Raw genomic sequence first — 24,021 nt, 5'->3', positions numbered from 1 at the left:
TTTTTTCTTGAATTTCTCCTTTTTGCCCCTTGCAGTTCTCCTGCTCCCCTCCCCCAGTCGGTCAACTGATAGCTTCCTGGGACGGTTTGTTGGTTTTGCTTCTGTCTCCAGCCGCCAAGCCCAGGGCAAGTGGATGAAGGGATGCAGAACCCGGGCTGAGAAAGGAAGGGAAGCGAACCTCCAGAGGGTTTCTGGACTCGGTAAAGGCTGAAGAGATGGAGGTCGTTTTTCTAGTGCAAGCCAGTGTGCCCTGCTTCTCTCATTTCCTGGCTCTCAGTCCTTGCACATTTGTGCCATGACCCCCTCTGGCTGACCATATGTTTTTTCCCCTTCACAGGCAAAGGAGGATAATTTGTGGCTGAATATTTCTAGGCTCTGCTGGGGAACCTAACCTAGCATAAGTGTGTAATAGTTCATCAATTTCTAAGCTGTTGTGGTGAGAGTGAAATGGAGGTCAAGGTGATGGCTAGTTTGATCCCCTCCCCCATCTGATTTCCTTACCTCTGCCTGTCTCAGCATGCCCTGGAGGTAGAGCTAACTCAGCTTCCCAACTGCTGCAGGATTGTGGCTCTTCTTTGTAGAGTATTAGTAGAATAGATGTTTATTTGAATTTTAGGGTACAGGTGATCTTTTAACTCTATTTGCAGTTCCCTTGCTATTTCTGTTTAGGCTTATGAATGTTTCCGCTGCTTTACAAATCTTGCTACTGTCCAACTTCTGTCCCCTACATCTCAGTCTTCTCCAGCTGTAGGATGCTGAAGAGATAGGAAAAAAAAAAAAAAAAATCCATCCCCCGTTGTGTCTAGCCCAAAGTCCTACTCCATCATCTTACTGTTTTGGAATGGTTGAGGCAGGGAAAAGGGTGTGAGATGAAGGATAGGGGGGGTGTTTCCTCTTCTTTTTGTTGCTGTAGAAAAGAGATCCAGAAAGAGGTCTAAAACTGTGACATTGGCAGCACTGAGAATGAATTGTCACCCTCTGCTTTCCCTTGATGTTTTTTACTGCTTGTTTGGTGTGGCAGAAAGAACAGGTAGGAAAATAATGAGCAAGGAATTCAGACATAGATAACCAGAGATCTCTAAGAACAAGAGGAAGAGAAATTTCCTTTTATTCCTTTTTTCTAGGTTGAACTTGAGATTTATTTTACACCAAAGCTGGGAATGTAATAACCATTGGGTTTGATCTTGAAGACATTCCTGGGCTCTTAAGGAGGGGGAGGAGATGGTAAACAATCAGTCAGGAGATAGGCATTGTCCTGAATTCTTCTTCTCTGAGCCAGCCTGCAGATAGAATTTGTGGCTTTGGACAGTCCCTAGAAAATTGTCGTACAATCATACCATTGAATGAGTGCTCAGTATATGTGAAAAGTGAATGAGTGAATAAATAAATGAACAGATGTTTTTTCTGGAGTTGGCATTGTAGGCAGTTGATTGGAGTGTTCTAGTGAAAATCAGGATCTTGGATCTTGGTGTTTGCTCATGAGCCAGATCATGTGCCTTAGTACCCCATATATGGAGATGGGAATATAGCTAATACACTTTCTGGATTGTTTCATTACAGACAGGCGTGTGCCACTGTGCTTGGCCCTTTTTATTTTTTGAGACAGGGTCTTGCTAAATTGCTGAGGCTGGCCTGGAACTTGCGATCCTCCTGCCTTAGCCCCCAAGGTTGCTGAGGTTACAGGTGTGTGCCAGTCCACCGGGCTGGATTATTTTTATTGTTGGATGCAGATGCAGCATGTACAAGAAGCCAGTGTTTTTCAAAACCGTAGATCTTAATCACTTAGTGGGTCTGAAGTCACCATAGTGGGGTAAAACCAGAATCAAAAAAGAAGTACATTGTTAACACTCTGAGTTTTAGTAAGGATAGATTTTTTTGGCAAAACTTTGTTTCAGTTATATCTAGATATGTACTTTTAACATATGCATGTTTATTTACTGAACCTTGATGTAAAATTTATTTTTTAGGTCAAAAAAGTTTGCAAGGGGCTGGGGTTGTGGCTCAGTGCTACTAGAGTGCTCACCAAGCCTGTGTGAGGCACTGGGTTCAATCCTCGGCGCCACATAAAAACGAAATAAAGATATGTGTTCGCCAACAACTAAAAAATAAATATATATTTTTTAAAAGTTTGTAAGCCATTTTGGTAGGTTATATCAACATATAAAAGTACAAAGTAAGGCTCAAACTCATTTTTTTGGCGGGGGCGGTGGGTACCAGGGATTGAACTCAGGTGCACTCAACCATTAGCCATATCCCCAACCCTATTTTGTATTTTATTTAGAGACAGGGTCTCATTGAGTTGCTCACTGCCTCACTGTTGCTGAGGCTGGCTTTGAACTTGCGATTCTCCTGCCTCATCCTCTTGAGCCACTGAGCCCAGCTCAAACTCATTTTTATTAGACATTTCCTTTAACTTTCTTTGATAAAACAACAGAGAGTAACTCTAGCTAACTTAAACAGAAGAGGAATTTATTAGAAGGCAACGGGGCAGTGCACAGAATTTAAGGGAAAACTTTAAGTCCAAATTGAGGAAGTGAGTTCTGGGGCCTCAGAAGGTGGAAGGAACTAAGGGAGATTTTCTACTTTTGGGTGAATTGGTTCCAACTGTTTTAGGTATTTTTATTTATTTATTTATTTTGTTTTTGCCATTCTGCCCAAGATTCCACGGAGAGGGTGCCAGGGAGAGGGTTCCTTGATTGACAGGCCCACAAGATTACTCAGTGAAGAAGTGAGATTCTTCAAAACAAAATCCGTGTTACCAGAGGAGAACAGAAGATGTGGGAGAACAGAGGATGTCTGTGACGTTTGACTTTAGCATGATGAACTATGATTCCCCCCCCCCCGCCTTTTTAATGGAAAGAGTATATGTGCATGGTTTTTTAAAAATCTGAATAATACCAAATGGCTTTAAAATAATATAATGGACCTCAACTTCAAGCTTTGCATCATGGAAATAGCCGCTTTCAACTTTTTTAGTTATTTTGTCTCCTGTCTGCCTCCATGTTAAATAACATGCTGGTAGGCTTACAGTGATATTTCTTGATTTATCAGTCGTAGGCATCTGTTGACTTCCTGTTGTAGGAATTATGGGAGGACTTATACTCCCACCCCTTGCATTCTCCTTTCCCATGATCCCACAGTTTTTAGCTGAATTATGGTTTCTGTTTAAAGCATTATAGTTAAAGGCATGGCTCTGGGAATTTAAGGTGGGCTTTAGTCAGGGCTCTGATGTTTTCTTTGACCAGAATTACTTTGGTAAATTAATTTCTTCATTCTCAGTTTCCTCGTGGGTAAAATAGGGATAATAATTAACACCTTCTCATGAGGTTGTTGTAAGGATTAAGTAAGATAATACATACAAAACATTAAGCACACTTCCTGCCACATGCTTGCTAAGTGCTCAGGTGTTAGCTGATATTTTCTATTCATTTCTCCACTATTTTAACCTCCTGGGAGCACCCTGGCCAAAGGATGGGGGAAAAGTCGGGGACCTGTTGGGCTTGGTCGAGGTGTGCTCCTCATTCTGTTGACATTCGTTTTTTCTTATCTGTTCCTTTCCCTTTCCTTGATTATTTAGATCCCTCTGCCCTTGGAGGACCCCAAGGGTGAGAGAAGGCCTGTGGACAGACCCAGAACAAAGATGTGGGTGACCTTTGCTAAGTCCTTACTCGGCCAGGACTGGTCCTAAATGGGGGTGTGTTTAGGGTTCATTATTGGCGTCCCTCTTGGCCCTTCTCCTTTTTCTGGCCTCAGAGCCAAGGCACTGTTGTCCCCTGATTAGCGATTCCCTTTAAGTAACCTGTCGGTGTCACCCTTCCTCAGAGCAGTTGCATTTTTTTCATCCTCCCTAGTGTTGTGTTGGGTTGTGTTTGATTTATGTTGGCCAGAGAGGTTCTTTCAACAGCATGGTAGATCTGGAAATCGTCATCGGTAATGTGAACTCTTGTCTTTGCCATGGAGTAGGTGATATTCCTGTAGGACCTCAGCTAAAATTGAATAATGCCAAATCTTTCCTGAGCCCCACTTTTTCAAAACCTAGAACTCTGGTTTATTGAAGGCTTACCATAAGCTTCATATATTTTTTAAAAAAACTTGTAGTTGTAGATGGACAGAATGCCTTTATTTTATTTGTTAATTTTTATGTGGTGCTGAGGATCGAGCCCAGGGCCTCTCACATGCTAGGCAAGCACTTTGCCACTGAGCAAAGCCCCAGCCCCATATATATATGTTTTATAACAGCTTTATTGAAATATTATTCTTTTATTATTTGGTACTAGGGATTGAACCCAGGAGCACTTAACCACTGAGCTACAACCCCAGCTCTTTTTTATTTTTTATTTTGAGACAGGGTCTTACTAAGTTGCTTAAGGCCTCACTAAGTTGCTGAGGCTGGCTTTGAACTTGCAATCCTCCTTCCTCAGCCTCCCAAGCCACTGGGATTGTAGGTGTGCTCCATGGTGCCTGGCTAGGGTTCTTATATTCATAGAATTGTGCAGTGATCAATAAATCAATTTCTAAAAAGAAGTCAATTTGAGAACTATTTTTTTTAATTTCAAAATGAAATCCTGACCCCAAAGCAGTCATTCCCTATTTCCCCCTAGTCCTAGGCAACTACCAGTCTGCTTTCTTTTCTGTATGAATTCAGTGTTCTGGACATTTCATGCAAATATAACCACGCAGTATGTGATCCTTTGTGGCTCATGTCAGTGAGCATGCTGTTTTTAAGGTTCATCCACATTGTAACTACATTTTGGTTGTTTCTACTTTTTGGCTATTGTGAATAATACTGCTGCAACCTTTGGTGTACAAGTTTTTATGTGAACAGATGTTTTCATTTCCCTTGACAAGAAATACCTGGGTGTGGAATTGCTGGATTGCAGGATTTGCAGTTTAAAAGAGGGCTGATCCTTGGTGCTTACTCTAAAGGAATGAATGAATTGTCAAGTGCTGAGATGCCGGCTCTGTGATACCTGGATGGGGAAAAACTGGGTAGAGGAATCTTTCAAGTTTGGTGGCTGTTTCTTCCAGTCGTGAGACTTGCCAGACTCAGCCCATAAATCTCTCCTCACGCCATCCAGCTCCTGCATTTTCTTACTTTCAGGAGCGCTGTGGCTGATACCTTCCAGCCTGCCGGGAATCTGGAGAATGCTGGGCTTTTGCCTGTGGAGGGAACTGTTGGGAGACCATCCTGGTTACCTAATCAATTGGCATTTGGTGACAACATTGCTGTGGGGTGGAGGCAGGTATGCTCCTGGAGGGTTTCGGTTCCAGACACGTGTGCTCAGAGCAGGTGGGACTGGCTTCCTCACCTGCTGGTAATTATGGTGCATGCCTCTTTGGGTCACAGCACAGAGCCTTGTGTAATGCCTTTGTTTCCTAGAGGTGGGCAGGTTCAGTTGGTGGAGTAGGTGTGTGCTTAGAAGGCTGATAACCCAGATTTAAGCCTGGTTTCAGAGGCAGGAAAAGAAGAGGAGATGGGATGGGTACATGAAGGAAGGAAAAGGAAATGGTTTCCCAGGGTCTGTGGCACAGAAACTAAAATCACACAGTAAAGTGGACAGAGAATACAGAGGCAAAGTCACTTTTGCTAGCCCTTTGGGGGAAGAGCCCCTGGGATTTTACCTGTTCATTCCAGGCTGGCTAGGCAGGAGGCAGGTATCCTGGAGAGCAACTGGCTCAGCAACAGAGCGTCTCCTGCAGAGCTGGGGATCAGGAGCCTGCTTCCCTCTGTGTGTCAACTCACACCAGGCCCCAGTGCAAGGCTCCCCGTCATGAGAAAGACTGTCCCATTTAGGGCACCATCCCAGATCTCTCTTCTCATTTCATCTCCCAGTCTCCCTGGTCATCCCACGCCTAGAGTTTGTTCAGCCCATGCCTCTGGGTAGGTAGCCAGATGAAAAGCAAACACTGGTTTTGTTGGCCAATCTGTCTGGAGGAAGAAAGGGAGTGAGTCTTCGCATTGTGCTTAACAAAGGGCCACTTCTGGGAGAGAGCACTGAGAAGGCAAGACCGTACACTGAGCCTGCAAGCTGCGTGGTTGGGAGTCTGCTCCAGAACAGGATGGGCACCCCACCATCCCGCCTGGCCCTTATTCCCCCCTACCCGGCTTATGGGGCTTTCCCCATCCTTCCCTCTTGTTACAAGAGGATGACAATTCCCCTTTCTCAGAGTGGGCAAGTTGAGTGGCTGCTACTGCAGCAGCTGTATGTTGGGGCGGGAGAGGCTGCAGAATTGAGGGACAGAGTAATGGAGGAGTGGGGTACAGGGTGAAGATGGATTCAGAATGCTGGTTTCCACTCAGAGAGAGTCTCTACTTCCTTTACTTCTCCTTAGAAAAAACTTTACCCTGGGTCCTCTTTGCACTGCCCAGTCCTAGGGGCCACACAGAACCCTGGAGAGGGGCCTGGGGAAACAGGTTCTCCCAATCGTTATCTTTTCCCACTGTCCTGAGCCTGCGGGATGAGAGCCCCTGGGGCTCCTGGTGATCTCTGGAGCCTCCCTACTTATCTCCTCTCTCCTCTTTTTCTCCCTGAGTCTTGATCTCTGAACCCTCAGCCGAGTGTTTACCCTCCTGCTTTGAGGAGTGAGTCACCCTTGGAGATTTGTTTGAACAGAGTGCAGAGGCTGCCTGTAATTTGGAGGTTGCTGGGCTTCTCCCCCAGAGTGTTTATGAGGTCAGAGGCTGCTTACCTTGTGATCAGTGCTGCTTTTTCCCTAGAGAAGAAGCCACCACTTCCATCTTGCCTCTCACAGAGTCCCCAGTGGGGCCCACCCTGCCAGACAGCTTGGAGGATTTCTCAAGTTCCCCGGAGCCTGTTCACGGGTATGAGGTCGCTCAGCTCCAGAACAGCGCTGACTGCACCAAGCCCAGAAAGCCCAGGGGGCCAGGCACGTGGCTCAAGCGGTAGCGCACTCCCCTGGCATGCGTGGGGCGCTGGGTTCCATCCTCAGCACCACATAAAATAAAATAATGATATTGTGTCCACCGAAAACTGAAAAATAAATATTAAAAAATTCTCAAAAAAAAAAAAAAGAGAAGAGCCCCAGGTTTCCCTCCTTGGCTCTGGGTTGGGGGCCGGAGGGGCTGTGGCCTTGTAGACTAGACATTCTCTGGTTCTGGAGGGTGAGGTGCCAGAGAGAGCCCTAGAGTTTTCACTAACTCCATGTAGACAATTTGCCTCACCACCACCTTCCCCGACCGGCAGGCTCTCCAGAACTGCTGCTGTCTCACCTCTGTGCAGTGGTTTATGGTTTGAAAAGCACTTTCACATTGTTTCTGCACATCTACCTCCCCTGCCTAAAATGTCAGCAGGACGGGCGCCTCCACTTTACACAGAGAAACTGAAGCCCAGAGAGATGAAGGGTTTTGCTCAAGGATTAATGGATTTCAGTTGGGACTGCACATCCTACCCTTAACTCCAAGTTTAGTACTTTTTCTTTCCTTTATTTTGTTTTATTATAGGAGTATTGCACAATTTTTATTGTTTGTTTCTAAAGTCTAAAATACAATAGAAGGATGTAGAACAAAAGGTCTTTCACTCACCTGCCTCTCTTTAGTGTATATGAATTCTATGCTTTTCCTATGTGGGTTCCCCCGCCCCAAAGAAAGGCCATGTGACATGGTGGTTAGGAGCCCAGACCGAAACAGTAGGTTCTGGATTTGAACAAAGTTGTGTGACTTTGGACAAGATACTTCTGTGCCTGAGTTTTTTAATCTCTATGTTGATAATAATACCTACTATATAATATATTTTGTGAGGATTAAATGAGTTAATAACTATGAAGCCCTTTGAACAGGGCCCAGATACATAGTAATTGCTATGTTTAGGAGTTGGCAATTACTGATACTATGAACATGTATATATGTACTTAAATAAATGAGAAATCATATTTTATTTTTCCATTACTTGGAATTGAACACAAGGTGCTTTACCACTGAGCTACATCCCCAGTCATTTTTTATTTTGAGAAAGGGTCTTGCTAAATTTCTGAGGCTGGCCCCAAACTTGTGATCATCCTGCCTTAGCCTCCTGAATTGCTGGGATTACAGGTGTGTGCCACATCACCTGGCAACCTTCTTCCAACACAGAAGTGATCACTATCTTGAATTTTGTGTTTATTTCTTTGCTTTTTGTTATAATTTTATGACATGCTCAAATGATACCTTGTCTAATTTGGCATGTTTTGAATTCTATATACCTATTGTTTATATTCTATAGGTTGCTTTTTTACTTAACATTAAGATTTATTCTTGTTGATGCATGTTGCTACAGTTCATTTATTTTCACAGCTGAATAGTAATTTATTATACTAAAACACCAGAGTTAATTTATTTCTTGTCAGTGGGCTACCTGGATTGTTTATGGTATTTTTATCTAAATTTTTAAATTTTGGGGGGGGGGTACTGGGAGTTGAACCCTAGGATGCCTTACCACTAAGTCACATCCCCAGCTCTTTTTATTTTTATTTTGCCACAGGGTCTTGCTAAATTGCTTAGAGCTTTGCTAAATTGCTGAGGCTGGCCTTGAACTTGTGATCCTCCACCTTATCTTCCCAAGATGCTGGGATTATAGATGTATGCCACCATGCCCAGCTTTTTATTTTTATTTATTTATTTGGTGATATTTTTCTATTGCTGGCAATTCTGTAACCATGCTTGCATATGTATTATTGTTGCATTTACAGGTTTAGTAAAATTCCCCCTTGATATCTTTTTTTTTTTTTTTTGGTGCTGGGAATCAAACCCAGGGATTTAAGCATTAACATTCTAACTTGCATTTCCCTGATCACTGGTTAGGTAGAACATCTTTCATATATCCAATCACCATTTAAATTTCTTCCTGGAGTTGCCTTTTTTGGCCTTTGCTTATTTTTTCTTAACCCATCCTCCCACCTCTGCGTCTGCTTGTTCCAGTATTGCATTCTGCTTCTCTAAACTGAAAAGTCTGAATTTCTTTAAAAAAAAAAAAGGTTGGGAGAGGATCCAGATAATCCCTGACTTGCATGGCCTGGAATTCATGTACCTACCGCATATCTTTTTTTTTTTTTTTATTCCCTCTAGTATTGGGGCTTGAACCCAGGGCCTCACCCTTGCTAGGCAAGCACTCTATTACTGAGCTATATCCCCAGCTCAGCATATGTCTTCTGAGTAACTACTCTGGGCCAGTCACTGTGCTATATGAGCTATCCATGTCTTCAAGGAGTTTGTGATTTGGGGGAGCAGATGAATGTATAAGTAGTTATAAAAGAATGGGGTCAGTGTTGTGGCAAAGGATATGTAGGGTACAGTAGGTGCAGCTAGCAGGCTCTGCACCTGTGAGTCTTGAAAGCTGAGTGGGAATTCTCTAAGGCATCAAGGGGAGGGAAGGGCATGTCACTAAATGCTATTCTTTTTTCTGGAGAGGAGAGAGAAAGGTGATCTAAGTACCATTTTGTATCATTTTGTTCTGTCAAAATGCATTCCCTGGGAATGTAGTGCAGTGACTGAGCACTTGCCTAGTGTGCCTGGAGCCTCTGGGCTCAGTCCCAGTACCAACAAAAACAACACACACACAGCCCCCCCCCACACACACACACACACAGGGAATACACTAATGGGGCTATTTCTAGGTGATAGGAAATTGCTTTTTAAAAAAGTACGGTTCCACGTTCACATGCAATCCCTGCACTCTTGGCTCAGTTTGCCCCAGTGGTAACATGTTGCGGAATGTTGCTGTTGATAGAGTACATTTCCACTCACCACAAGATCATCCTGATCCCTTTTAGAAAGAAAGTTACATAAATGGAATCATTAGTATGGGACATTTTGTGATGGTTTTTTCACCTATCATCATTCTCTGGAAATCATTGCATTTACCAATGTTTTGTTTCTTTTTATTGCTGGGTCATATTCCATGACAGTAGATATATAATAGTTGGTTTAATTACTCACCCATTGAAAGCATCTAAATTGTTTTCAGATTTTTTTTTTCCTTCCTTTCCTTTTGTTTTTCCCCCAGTTACTGGGGATTGAACCCAGGCATGCACTCTCTACCACTGAGCTACATCTCCAGCCCTTTTTATTTTTTATTTTGAGACGGTCTTGCTAAATTGCCCAGACAGACTTTAAACTTGCCATCCTCCCCCTCAGCCTTCGAGTATTATTACAGGCATCGCATACAACCACACAGACTCATTCTACCGTCTTTGCTTCTTTTTCAGCTCTTCTGTTCAGTGCATATCCGTTTTGGACTGCTATGCTGTCTTCGCAAAATGACCCTTTTATCATATCTAGTGTCTGCCTCTGTCTTTTGTAATTTTCGTTATTCTGAGCTATCAAAGTAAAGCCTTGAAAGCTGAGTGGGAATTCTCTAAGGCATCAAGGGGAGTCAGTGTTTACATGACATATCTTTTCATATCCTTTTACTCTCACCCTGCCTTTATCCTTATATTTGAAGTGTGTTTCCTGTAGATGGCATTTATTGGGTCATTTACTTTATTTCATTTCTTTTAAATTGACAGATAAAATTGTATGCATTTACCATTTACAATGTACTGTTTGGAGTATGTATACATTGTGCAATGACTGAATCTAGCTAATTAGCATGAGCATCACTTCACAGAGTTATCTTTTTTTGTGTTAAGAATGGGTCATTTTTACTTGGTGTATTTAGACCACTTACATTTACTGTAATTATTGATATGGTAAGTTTGCCATTTTCTTTTTGTATTTTGTTCTCTCTTTATTCCATCTCTTTTCTTATGCCTGCCTCCCTATTACTTGAACACTTCTTAGGATTCCATTTTGATTTGGTGATTGCTCTAGTATTGCTTTATATATGTAACTTATCACAATTTGCTGGTGGTGTCATTTTACCAGTTTGAGTGGTGGGGGGCAGGGCTGGACTCGGTGCTACATGCCAGTAATCCCAGTGGCTCAGGAAGAAGGGTGTCAAGTTCAAAGCCAGCCTCAGCAATAGCGAGGCCCTAAGCAACTCAGTGAGACCCTGTCTCTAAATAAAATACAAATAGGGCTGGGGATGGGGCTCAGTGGTTGAGTGCCCCTGAGTTCAATTCCTGGTACCCTCCCCCCCCAAAAAAAATCCTTTTTTTTCCTTTATATTTCTTTACCTTCCCATTTATATTGATTTAAGTATTTCCTCTGTATAACCATATTACATGGTGTTATAATTTTAGCTTCAATCGTCAGACATAACTTAGAAACCTGAGAAGGGGAAACCCTGTTGTATTTAACCATATTTTTTCTATCCTTGTTTCTTTCCAGTATTCCAAGGTTTCTTTTTTTATTATTCCCTCTGCTTAGAGAACCTTTTAAGCCATTCTTTTAGTGTAGGTCTGCTGATGAGAAAGTCTCTTAAATTTCCCTTCATCGGAGGATGTCTTGATTACCTCCCCTTCCTGAAAATACCTTCCCTGGGGATAGGATTCTGAATTAACAGTTCTTTTCTTTCAATACTTGAAAAATATATTCCACTTCCTTCTAATCTCTGTCATTGTAATAAGAAATCTACTATTATTATAATTGTTTTGCCCTGTAGATGATGTGTTATTTTTTTTTTTCTGGCTGCTTTTAAGATTTTCAAAAATTTGTTTTTAGTTATCAGAAGCCTAATTATGATGTATCATGACATTTTTTTAAGGTTTGTTCTATTTGGGGTTTGCGTTTCTTTCTTTCTTTCTTTTTTTTTTTTAGTTGTAGTTGGACACAATACCTTTATTTTCATTTATTTTCACATGGTGCTGAGGATTGAACCCAGGGCCTTGCACATGCTAGGTGAGCGCTCCGCCACTGAGTCCCAGCCCAGCCCTCTGTCCCTGTTTCTTTGGGTACTTTTTTTTNTGCTCCTCAGCACCACATAAAAATATAATAAAGGTATTTAAAAAAAACCATACAATAGATGGCCTTCTGTCTGTCTTTCTTTCTTTTTTTTTTTTAAAGAGAGAGAGAGAGTTTTTTTAATATTTATTTTTTAGTTTTCGGTGGACACAACATCTTTGTTTGTATGTGGTGCTGGGGATTGAACCCAGGCGGCACGCCTGCCAGGCGAGTGCGCTACCGCTTGAGCCACATCCCCAGCCCTCTTTGGGTACTTTTTCAACTTATCCCTGTCTCTGTTGTCTGGTCTCTGATGACATGAATGGGTGTCTCAGGGACTCTAGCCAGCCTCCTGCCCTGTGCTCTTCCAATTGGAATGCCTGGGTTCATGAAAGAAACCAGGCTTGATGACTTTCATTAACTAATAGCTCCTTTGTTCTGGCTGAAAGATGCCCTGCCCTGGCTTTTCTCAGCTGCCTCCAGGTAGATACAGTGTTGCCGTGTCCTGAGGAGGAAGAACTGGCAGCCTCTTTGGCTATTTTGAAATTGTTTCCTCTTCTTTCTTTTCTATTGTTCTCTGGAATGTCACAGAGCCCTCACTGTAAACTCAGAAAATGCTTTACTTCCCCAAGGGCTGTGGCAGGCGGCAGTTCTCCAGGATGTAGTAGCAGAAGGAACACAGGTAACTGAGACATGGATGCCTGGAAGGCCTTGGAGTGCTTAGGGAGCCACACAGGAATCATTCAAATGGAAGAGACAAGATAATAGGATGCCCAGAATGCAGGGTAGCCTCGTGGAAGATGTGGCCTTTGAGGTGAACTGGGGGGGGGGGGGTTTGGGGGGGGTTGAACCTACCCCAGGTGAGAACGGGAAGGAAGTGAAGGAGGGCGGGAACAAGGACACTGAAGATGGAAAGCATGGGGCGGCTTGGCCAGTTTGAGGGACCACAGCAGGAGAGTAACCAGACTGGAGAGCCCCTGTGGATCTGCCTAAGGATCTAGCTTTTATTTGGTAGGAATTGAGTATAAAACCAGCTACTTTTCTGGGATTGGAAAGTTTTGGGGTCATTCCAAGAAGTGGGAATAGGCTAACATTTGTGCGCTCCCTCTAGACATTTTTAGTTAACCCCCTCATTGCCAGGATATGGTAGAGTACCCCTATAATCCCAGCAGCTGAGGCAGGAGCACTGGGAGTTCAAAGCCAGCCTCAGCAATTTAGCAAGGCGCTAAGCAACTCAGTGAGACCGTGTCTCTCAATAAAATACAAAATAGGGCTGCAGATGTGGCTCGGTGGCTGAGTGTCCCTGGGTTCAAAAAGAGAAAACCTCATTTGGATGTAGTATTCCATTTTATAGATAAGAACATTGAGTTAACTGTCTGACCACACTGAGATTTGAGTGTCTGACCAAAGACTGACTTCTTCTCCACCAAGTTCTATAACATTTGAAAAGAAGGTTCCTTCAAACCTTCTAGGGTAAGATGGCCCCTGCTTTTCCCTCTTGCTCCTTTTTACCCTCTCTCATTCTTAAATTGTATCCAGAAAGTTAAATTTTTACTCTTTGAGTCATGAAAAAAAATCTACGTTATCTTTTGAAATTAGGATGATCTCTACATAATACCTATTATCTTGTCTGCTTTCATTTGGATAATTTCTGTGTGGCTCGGAGAAATGGGTTTTAGATTCAGGTATTTTTTTATAGCCTGGGTCAGGAAGAATTCCCTAGTCTTGTAAAGTGCAGCGATGACGTCGTGGCTGGTTGCCAGGGCCCTTGTGGATTGGAGTGATCACTCCAGGGACGACCTCCCTGGGAGATGGGGAGTAGTCCTCTCGGTGTTTCTTGTGATGTGAGAACCACAGTGGCTCCACTGGAGCTGTTTGGAGCAATGTGCCATCGAGTATCTGGTGTGGTAGAGAGAGGACTTTCAGATGCCCTGGGGACATGCCAACACCCAGGAGTGACTGATCTTAGGCCAGCTGACACCACATCTCTGGGCCTCGGTTCTCGCCTGTGAGCAGTGACTGGTCCTAAGGCTTACTGCACAGGGTTGGCTAACATGCACCTGCACCAGCAGAACTTGTACTGCAGACTGTAAAGGTAAGGAGTCACTGTTGCTGTCATTGTCATTGTTAGGGCAGCGTGGACATTCTCAGACTGACTCTCCAGAGTGAACTGACAGGAGAGGAGCTTGAGCACATAGCCCAGAAGGTATTGAGGTTCCTGGGGGTCAAGGCCTCACCCCTCAGCCACTTCTCCTTCCCAGCTACTGACCACTCACCCCAGTGCTGCCTGAAGCCACCCTGCTGCTGTCAGCTTAGGAGCCTCTCCTTTCACACACATCTAGCTGAGCTCAGCATTACGCACTGCTCTAGGGGGTGGGGACCACTGAAGTGAAACTAACCTGCAGTTTCTACTAATGATCCCACCGAGTGTCCTTGAGGCTGTGTGGCTTCCTTTGGAGGTTCTGAAATGAATTTTTGGATGGGAAGCAAACTAACGCTTCATGTCTTTTGAGGAGCAGGTCTAAGTACTGGTCAAGGGACAGGAGTTCTGGGCTTGTCGCGTGGTCTGTGAGCCGCTCTTCTGTCTCTCTTCCCGGCAGGTGGGCAGGAAGACCTATGCCATTGTGTCTGGTCGTTCGACTGGTCATTCTCTGGCCTCGGAACTGGTGGAGTCCAATGATGGACATGAGGAGATCATTAAGGTAAGCGTGACACCCCCTTCCCCCTCCCTCCTTTTTCCTACAGGCACATGCAAGGGGACAGCTGAGTGTTGCCAAAGGGAGCTTGTGGTCTGGCTGGAAGGACTAGACCTGAGTGCTAGTTCTTGGTCGTCTCCTGGACAGATCTTAATTAACCAGGAAACCACAGTCTGCTGTCATGACTTTGGTACAGCCTGGCCCAGGGTACGGGGATGGATGGGATGATTTTTCTGGGTACGTGTCCACTTTGCCTATGTTTTGCTACTGAAGATTCTGGAGATAGCGGGGAGATGTGTTCATGGTACTTACTTTTAAGAATTAAAATGGTTTGGCTGGACATGGTGGCACATGTCTACAATCTCAACAACTCTGGGGGCTGAGGTGGGAGGATCACAAGTTCAAGGCCAGTTTGACCAAGGTATCAGGATGCTGTCTCAAAATACAAATGGAAAGGTCTGGGATGTACCTCAGTGGTAGAGTGGGTTCAATCTCTGTACCAAAAATAAATAAAATAAAACAGTTTGCCTGGTGCATTGGTGCACATCTGTAATCCCAGCTACTTAGGAGGCTGAAGCAGGAGGATTGTAAGTTCAAGATCAGCCTCAGCAATTTAGTGAGACCCTTTCTCAATAACAAATAAAAAGGGAGTCAGGGGTGGTGGTGTATGTAGGAGGATCATGAGTTCAAAGCCACCCTCAGTAATAGTGAGATGCTAAGCAACTAACTCAGTGAGAACCTGTCTCTAAATAAAATACAAAATAGGGCTGGGGGATGTGGTTTAGTGGTCGAGTGTCCCTGAGTTCAATCCCAGGTACCCCCAAAATAAATAAATCAATAAATAAAATAAAAAGGGCTGGGGGTGTACCTTAGTGGTAGGGTGCCCCTGGGTTTAATTCTCAGTACCAGAAAACAAAATTAATACAATTTTTGTTATTTCTTTTGTAAAAATAGTTTTTTGTGATATAACTCACACACCGTACAATTGACCCAGTATTCAGTGGTTTTTAGTATGTCCACAGAGTCGTATAATCATCAACATCGCTAATTCCAGAATATTTTGTTATTTTTCCCAGCTCCTGGCAACCAATAGTCTACTTTCTGTCTCTTGGATTTGCCTATTCTGGATATTTCTTTATGTATTTCTTTATTTTGTTGGGGGTACAGGGGTTGAACTTGGGCGCTTGACCACTGAGCCACATCCCCAGCCCTATTTTGTATTTTATTTAGATACAGGGTCTCACTGAGTTGCTTAGCAACTCTGTAAATTGCTGAGGCTGGCTTTGAACTTGTGATCCTCCTGCCTCCACCTCCTGAGCTGCTGGGATTACAGGCGTGGGCCACTGCCCGTTTTTTGTTTTTTTTTGGTGTTGTGTTGGGGATTAAACCCAAGGCCTTGGGCATGTGAGGCAAGCACTCTACCAACAACTGAGCTATGTCCCCAGCCCTGGGTATTTTGTATAAATGGAACCATACAATAGATGGCCTTCTGTCTGTCTTTCTTTCTTTTTTTTTTTTAAAGAGAGAGAGAGAGTTTTTTAATATTTATTTTTTAGTTTTCAGCGGACACAACATCTTTATTTTATTTGTATGTGGTGCTGAGGATCGAACCCAGCACTGTGCGCATGCCAGGCGAGCGCACTACCGCTTGAGCCACCTCCCCAGCCCGAGCTTCTGTCTTTCACTTAGCACACTTTGAAGGTTCATCTATGCTGTAGCTTGTATTGGAACTTACTCCTTTTATGAAACAGTGAACATCAGTTGGTAAATACCTGGGTTGTTTCCACTTTCTGCCTCTTGTGAATAATGCTGGTATAAATTCTCATGTGCAAATTTTTGTGTGAACTTGTTTTCAATCCTCTGGGTATATCCCAAGGAGTGAAATTGCTCGGTCATTTGGTAACTCTATATTTAATCAAAAGGAACTGTCAAACTTTTTTCCAAAGAAGCTGCCGCATTTTACATTTCCAACTTTCTCTACATAGTGGTCAACACTTGTTGTTACCTGTCTTTCACATTGTAGCCGTCCTGGTGAGTGTGAAGTGGTATCTAGTTGTGGTTTTAATTTGCATTTCCAGCATGACTAATGATGTTGAACATCTTTATGTGTTTATTTCCTGTTTATATTATCTTCTTTGGAGAAATATTTATTAAAATCCTTCACTCATTTAAAAAATCCAGTTGTCTGGGGCTAGGATTTATAGCTCAGTGGTAGAATGCTTACCTAGCATGTGTGAGGCACTGTGTTCAATCCTCAGCACCGCATAAAAAGAAAGATGTTGTGTCCACCGAAAACTAAAAAATAAATACTAAAAAAAATTCTCTCCCTCTCTCTAAAAAATAAATAAATAAATAAACAAAATAAATAAATAAATAGAATGAAGGTATTGTATCTATCTACAATTAAAAATTTTTTAAAAATCCTGTTGTCTTTTAATTGCTGAGTTCTAAGAATTGTTTGTCTATTCTGGATATTAGGCCCTTATCAGATATGATTTGCAAATATTTTCTCCTATTTTGTGGATTAACATTTAATTTTCTTAATAATATCTTTTTAAACATAGAGGTTTTTAATTTTGATGATGAAATTTCTATGAGTAGGTCTGTGATCCATTTTGGGTTAATTTTCATGTATAATATGAGGAAGGAGCCAAGCTTCATTTTTGATAAGTAGGTATCCACTTTTCCCAGCACCATTTATTGAAAAGATTATCTCCCACTCCACTGAATTGTCTTGGCATTCTTGTAAAATGTCAGTTGAGTGTATTATTACAGTATTATTATTGTTTCTAGATGTTCAGTTTTATATCAGCGATCTACTTGTCAGTTCTTATGCCAGTACCCTGTCTTGATTTCTGTAGCTGTATAGTAAATTTTGACATTGGAGAATGTGTGTGAGTCCTTCAGCTTTGTTCCTTTTCAAGATTGTTTTAGCTACTTAGGGTTACTTCCATTTCCATATGAATTTGAGGATCAGTTTATAGTTTCTGCAAAGAAGCCAGACTGGATTTTTTTTTAATATTTATTTTTTAGTTTTAGGCAGACACATATCTTTATTTTGTTTTTATGTGGTGCTGAGAATCGAAACCAGTGCCTCACGCATGCTAGGCGAGCGCGATACCACTTGAGCCACATCCCTAGCCCCGAGACTGGATTTTAAAAATAGGAATTATGCTCATCCATAGGTCAATTTGGAGAGTATTGCTGTCTTAACAATATTGAGGGTTTTTTTTTGTTGTTGTTTGTGTTTGTTTTGGTTGTAGTTGGAAACAATACCTTTATTTTATCTTTGTGTGGTGCTGAGGATTGAACCCAGTGCCCCGCACATGCCAGGCAAGCGCTCTACCGCCAAGCCACAGCCCAGCCCCAACAATATTGAGTTTTACAGTCCATGAGAATGGGATGTTTCTTTCTTTCTTTCTTTTTTTAGGTCTTTGATTTCTTTCAACAATGTTTCTTAGTTTTCGAATAAAAAGTTTTGAACTTCTTTCGTTAAATTTATTTGTGAGGTTTTTTTTCCTTTTTAATACTATCATAAATGGAAATGTGTTCTTCATTAATTTTTGTTGATTATTAGTATATAGAAATAGAACTAGGGCTGGGGTTGTGGCTCAGTGGTAGAGCGCTTGCATCGCACATGTGAGGCCCTGGGTTCCATCCTCAACACCACATAAAAATAAATAAACAAAATAAATATGTTGTATCCATGTATAACTAAAGAATATTTTTTAAAAATAGAAATCCAACTAATTTGTATATATTGATCTAGTATCCTTAAGCCTTGCTTAATTTGCTTATTCATACTATGGTTTTTTTCTCTTTGAGGATTTTCTATATGGGTTATGTCATCTACAAATAGAGATAATTTCACTTCTTCCTTTCCTATGCCAGCATCTTTAATTACTTTCTTTTTCTTACTCAGAGTCATTGCATGCCCCTTGAGGAAAGCAAAACTACTTTATCATTCTGTCAGTGTAACCATTGTGAGCATCTTATTGTGTGTTCTCTCAAATATCTTCCCATACATATCTATTTTTTTTCAAACCAGTGAAATTGTATTATTACACTGTTTTATTATCTCCCCTGCCCACATTTTAATGATATATTGTAACATCATCTATATCTAAAATGTAAATAACTGACTTTTTTTAGTATTGTATGGTTTTTTTTAAATACCTTTATTATATTTTTATGTGGTGCTGAGGAGCAAACCCAGTGCCTTGCACAAGTGCTCTACCACTCAGCCCCAGCCCAATACCTGACTTTTTTCTTTTTTCAATGATTGACCTCTCTTTTACTTCTTTATTTTATTTATTTATATGTGGTGCTGAGAATTGAACCCAGTGCTTCACACATGCCAGGCAAGTGCGCTACCACTCAGCCACAGCCACAGCCACAGCCCCGTATCTGACATTTTAATGACTATATAATATTCTGTTAAAGACGTACCATAATTTAATTAATCACCCATTGTTGGACATTTTGTCTCTTTCCATTCTTTTATAACCATGCATAATATTTTGCGGAACATATGTTACTAAATTGTGTATGTAATTTATAATGCAAGTAATACAGAAATATTGTCTCAATTTTAAAAGATTCAAGCATGGTATGCAAAGTATTTAAATCCTCTTTTTTACCCCTCTTTCACAGAAGGAGCCATAGTGAATAGTTGGCTATTCATTCTTCCAGTCCCTTTTCCATATTAAAAAAAAACCCATATAGTTATATGTTGTTTAATTGATTTTTTTTGCACTAGTATAAATTCCCAGAAGTAATTTTAATAGTTCCACAAGTAAACATATTTTCATCTCTTCTGTTTTGAATCACCAAATTGCTACCCAGTAAATTGGTGGTAATAATTTATCCTCCTTCTACCAGTATATCAGGATGTGTTCTTATGTGGAATTAATTTAACTTGAGGTTTCTTTTTTTTTCCTTTACTTTTTTGGTACTAGGGATTGAACCCAGAGTTGCCTAACCACTGAGCCATATCCCCAACTCTTTTCAGTTTTTATTTTGAGACAGTGCCTTGCTAAACTGCTGAGGCCGGCTTTGAACTTACGATCCTCTTGCCTCAGCCTCCTGAGTCCCTGGGAATACAGGCATGTGCCGCTGCACCCAGCTTAATTTGAGGTTTCTTGACTAAATAGCATTGTCTTTCTTCTTTCAGGTGTACTTGAAGGGGAGGTCTGGAGATAAGATGGTCCATGAGAAGAATATTAACCAGCTGAAGAGTGAGGTCCAGTATATCCAGGAGGTGGGTACCCCTTCCCTCTGAGGAAGTACCTAGGCCATTTTGCTGAGCCTTACATTTGGGGGGCTCTTCTTTTGTATGGGGACTGTTTTTTTCCCCTTCTCACTTTATATCACTGAAGTGCCACCACACTCTCCCATGTGTCCTGTGTCACTTTTTTTTTAGTTGTAGTTGGACACAATACCTTGATTTTTAAATTTATTTTTATGTGGTGCTGAGGATCTGTCCCAGTGCCTCACACATGCCAGGCAAGTGTGCTACTACTGAGCTACAGCCCCAGCCTCCGTATCGCTTTTAGCCCTTTGGATCCAGTCCATTAATCAGTGGATACTTGTGGAGCAGCAGGTGCCTCGCAGTCTCCCTGCATTCTGTCTCACATTCTCAGCACCTTCCCAACATTTCCCAACGCACCCCTGGCTTGTCTCTCCTTGGCATTCACCACCGTGAAATATACTCTCGTGCATCTTCCCAGCTAGAATGCCACCATTACCAAGGCAAGGTGTCCTTGATTTTGTTGCTTGTGTAGGAAGGACCGAGCTGTCACCCCACTTGACCAAGGCTCCAGAGTCGTGAGCCAGTGCTTCCAACCGCGCCAGACTCGCAGCAGTGTGGACTGGGGAGGGAGCACAGGGTTTGCCTTCTTTCCCTACCCTGGAGCTCAGGTTTCTCGCCCTCCCCTCCCAGGCCAGAAGCTGCCTGCAGAAGCTCCGGGAGGACATAAGTAGCAAGCTTGACAGGGACCCGGAAGACGCTCTCCACCGACAGGAGACGCAGGTAACAGGGTGGAGTCCGGCACCACAGCCAGGGAGGAGAAGGTGTAGGGTGCAGCCTGTGCAGGGGCCCAGCAGGTGGGCACTGCAGTCACACCTGTCAGCCTACGTGCTGCTCCTTAAACACTACATACAATTGAATTTGTGTAAATTAAATTATCATGTTGTTGGCAAAACCTCTTTATCAACGGACTCTGTAATCAATTGTACAGCAATACAGAAAATTACAAAGCAATCGCCTATAAATCCAGACTTCTCATAAGTTTATTTTATTGAATTTGAGTGATACGTATCTGTGTAAAGTAAAATCTTGGTCTGACCCGTGGCCTGTCTGTGGGTATAGCTCTGTCTCTCCTGGGTGGGAGAGTCCTTGAAGTTCGAGGTTCACCATCCTATCCCTTTATCCTGATGCTGGCCCCAGTTGTGGGATTCAAAAAAGACGTCAGTAAATGTTAGACCCAAGAGACTGGAAAGTCTGTCTTGAGATGGATAATCTGGAACCCTGCTTTTCAACTTTTCCAAAATTCTAGAATAGCAGTGTCTTCAGCAGAGCAGAGCTAGGTCTTCTTGACTTGACTTTCTTCCTTCTTTAGATTCTGAGTTGTATCTCCTTCGTTTGCATTTTGGTGTGGGCAGGGTGGTCTTTCTTCAGCTGCCCCCGCCCCGTCCCTCTGAAAGAACAGTGGTCCAATCTGGTGCCAGGAACGTTCCTCTCGGTCCTAGGCATGCTCTAGGTTTGTGGGGTGGACATTCCCTCGTTTATTTTGATTTGGCTGAAAGTAGGACTTTCAGTGCCTGATCTCACACTTGCCTGGTAGGAGGTGCTTTGTCAGGTGGCAGAAGAACTTTGGTGGACACCGGCCCCAAAGCCCAGCCCTTGTCTGTACAAACCAGCAGCCCTAGGATGAATGATCCAGCTCTGGGTCAGAAAGGATTATAGCGAGAGCGGCTTTCCCTGTGATGGATACTTGTCAGATCTCATCCGCAGCCCTGGAGGCTGGCAAGCAGCTGCTTGTCCTCCTGGGAGGAGGGGGCCCACATATTTCCAATCAGCTGAGAGGTCTGAGCCCGAGTCTCTCTCTTTCTCTCCAGGGGTGGGAGTGTCCCTCTCAGGGCCGTGTTCGACCCTTCCTCTGGTTTTGTTTTTCCGGGGACACTGGGAGTTCTTTCCTTACATCCTCCCTCCTCCTTCCCTCCTCACTCTCATCCTTCTGTGCTTCCTTCCTCCTTCCTTCTATCTTCTTCCCTCCTTTCCCTTTCCTCTCTCCTCATCACTCTTTTCTTTCCTGCCTCTTTCTCCCTCTTTCCTTTCCACTTCCTGCCCTCCTTCCTTCTCCTGAGATCTGAGGTCTTAGGAATATGATGTTTCAAAGTTGCTTCAATTGACTTTACAACCGGGCACGATGGCGCACGCCTGCAAACCCAGCAGCTCGGGAGGCTGAGGCAGGAGGATGGAGAGTTCAAAGCCAGCCTCAGCAATGGCGAGGCGCTAAGCAAACTCAGTGAGACCTGTCTCTAAATGAAATACAAACTAGGGCTGGGGTGTGGCTCAGTGGTCGAGTGCCCTGAGTTCAATCCCCAGTAGACCCCCCCCCAAAAAAAAAATTGTCTTTAGTAACAGTTTTGTTTTTCTTCAAACAGATGGTGCTAGAAAAGCCAAATGGTTTTAGTCAAGATACCACAAGCCTGTATAGCAGCCCACCTGAGGTCAGTAGCAGAGGGTCCCACCATGTGACTGCCGCTCCCTGGCCCCCTTTTTCATTGCTTTCTCTGTCTCTGTCTTTCTCTCTAAATACAAGAGTAATGTTTGGTGTAAAATTTGAAGTCAAGAGCCAGGCTCAGTGGTGCACGCCTGTAATCCCAGCAACTTGGAAAGCTGAGGTAGGAGGCTTGCAAGTTCAAGGCCAGCCTCAGCAACTTTAGTGAGACCCTGTCTCAAAAAAAAAATTTTAGCTGGACATCTTGACACATGCCTGTAATCCCAGTGGCTCAGGAGGCTGAGACAGGAGGATGTTCAAAACCAGCCTTTGGGCTGGGGATGTGGCTCAAGCGATAGCGCGCTCGCCTGGCATGCATGTGGCCCGGGTTCAATCCTCAGCACCACATACAAACAAAGATGTTGTGTCCGCCGAAAAGTAAAAAATAAATATTAAAATTCTCTCTCTGTCTCTCTCTCGTCTCTCTCTTAAAAAAAAAAACCAGCCTTAGCAAGGCACTAAGTAACTCAGTGACACTTTTCTCTAAATAAAATACAAAAAAGAAAAAAAAATAGTGTCTCAGTGGTTGAGTGCCCCTGAGTTCAATCCCCAGTACTCCCAAAAATAAATAAATAAAATAAAAGTTTTTTAAAGGGCTGGGGATGTAACTCAGTAATAAAAGTTCCCCTGAAATAGAGAAAAAAAAGTGGAAATTCTCTTTCCCTCAACCTACTGCTTAGAAATCTTCTCTGTTGACAGGTTGAAGTGGGTGGATGCTTCTAGCACAGTGCATCTTGTTCTTGGCCGTCCATTGGAATGGCCTTGGGGGCCTTAAACGGGATGATGTTGAGGTCCCATCCCTAGACCCTGTGAAGTAATTGTTCTGAGATGTGGCCGGGCATCAAGACCGGCTCCTCAGGGGTTTCTACACTCTAGCCAACCTTGGGAACCAGTCTTCTGGGGTATTTTTCTGTGCACAGACGCTCGTAGTTGGATACTGTAATATATATATATATGAAGCATGTCCTATATACATAAATATATGTGTGCTGTTCATACATACTTTTTGCAGATGCAGTCATGGTTTTTCTTTTGTTCAAATAAGTAGTATATTGTCATCATTTCCCCGTGTTAGTTACATATAGATCTACCCCATTTTTTGAATAATTGCATGATATTTCTTTCCATGGCTATACTTTTTAAGAAATTATGTTTGTTATATTGTTTTGTGATTACACAAGACATCCTTATTGTAGGAAGTTGGAAAGTGTAGAAACATAGAAAACTGAAAGAAGGAAAAAAATGTGAATTTTAGTCTCCCCAGAGGGGGAAAAACGTAGTTTAGTGAAAATTTGTCTTTTCTTCAATGAAAAAATATATATTTACAATATTAAGATTGTACCATATATAGCAATTCTTTCTTTTTTTAAAAATTTTTTTAGTTGTAGATGGACACAGTATCTTTGTTTTATTTATTTATTTTTGTATCTGGTGCTGAGGATCGAACCCAGTGCCTCACGCATGTGAGGCGAGCGCTCAGCCACTGAGCTACAGCCCCAGCCCCCCATATGTAGCATTTCTTTATCTTTTGTTTCTTTGGTTGGATATTGACTTAGGTGCTGGGAATTAAACCCAGGGTCTCCTGCGTGCCAAGCATGGGCTCTACCATAGAGCTACACCCTAGCCCCAAGGGTATTTTTTTGGATTGGATGTTTTGAGCTCTCAAATGCAGAGTTGAATCATATCTGCTGTTAGTCATGGCACATTATCATCATGGGTCCCCTCA

At 42.7% G+C, this 24,021-nt stretch overlaps 1 protein-coding gene across 3 annotated transcripts in view; it reads left to right on the top strand.

The window, feature by feature from the left end:
* The window catches only part of Tuft1 (tuftelin 1), a 42,457-nt gene that overhangs the window by 743 nt on the left and 17,693 nt on the right, over positions 1–24,021 (top strand). The window contains exons 2-6 of one of the 3 annotated variants that reach the window (XM_015502917.2): positions 13,947–14,021; positions 14,416–14,517; positions 19,685–19,771; positions 20,453–20,542; positions 22,180–22,245. In XM_015502917.2, coding sequence (XP_015358403.1) covers positions 13,947–14,021; positions 14,416–14,517; positions 19,685–19,771; positions 20,453–20,542; positions 22,180–22,245 — 420 coding nt within the window. The remainder of the gene's footprint in view (positions 1–13,946; positions 14,022–14,415; positions 14,518–19,684; positions 19,772–20,452; positions 20,543–22,179; positions 22,246–24,021) is intronic. The other 2 variants (XM_015502919.2, XM_015502918.2) reach the window with 2 other exon arrangements.

Source organism: Marmota marmota, unplaced genomic scaffold, assembly GCF_001458135.2.
Source record: "Marmota marmota marmota unplaced genomic scaffold, marMar, whole genome shotgun sequence".
Taxonomy (NCBI): Eukaryota; Metazoa; Chordata; class Mammalia; order Rodentia; family Sciuridae; genus Marmota; species Marmota marmota.
The sequence above is the reverse complement of the archived record's forward strand: the minus strand, read 5'-3'. Positions and strand labels throughout refer to the sequence as shown.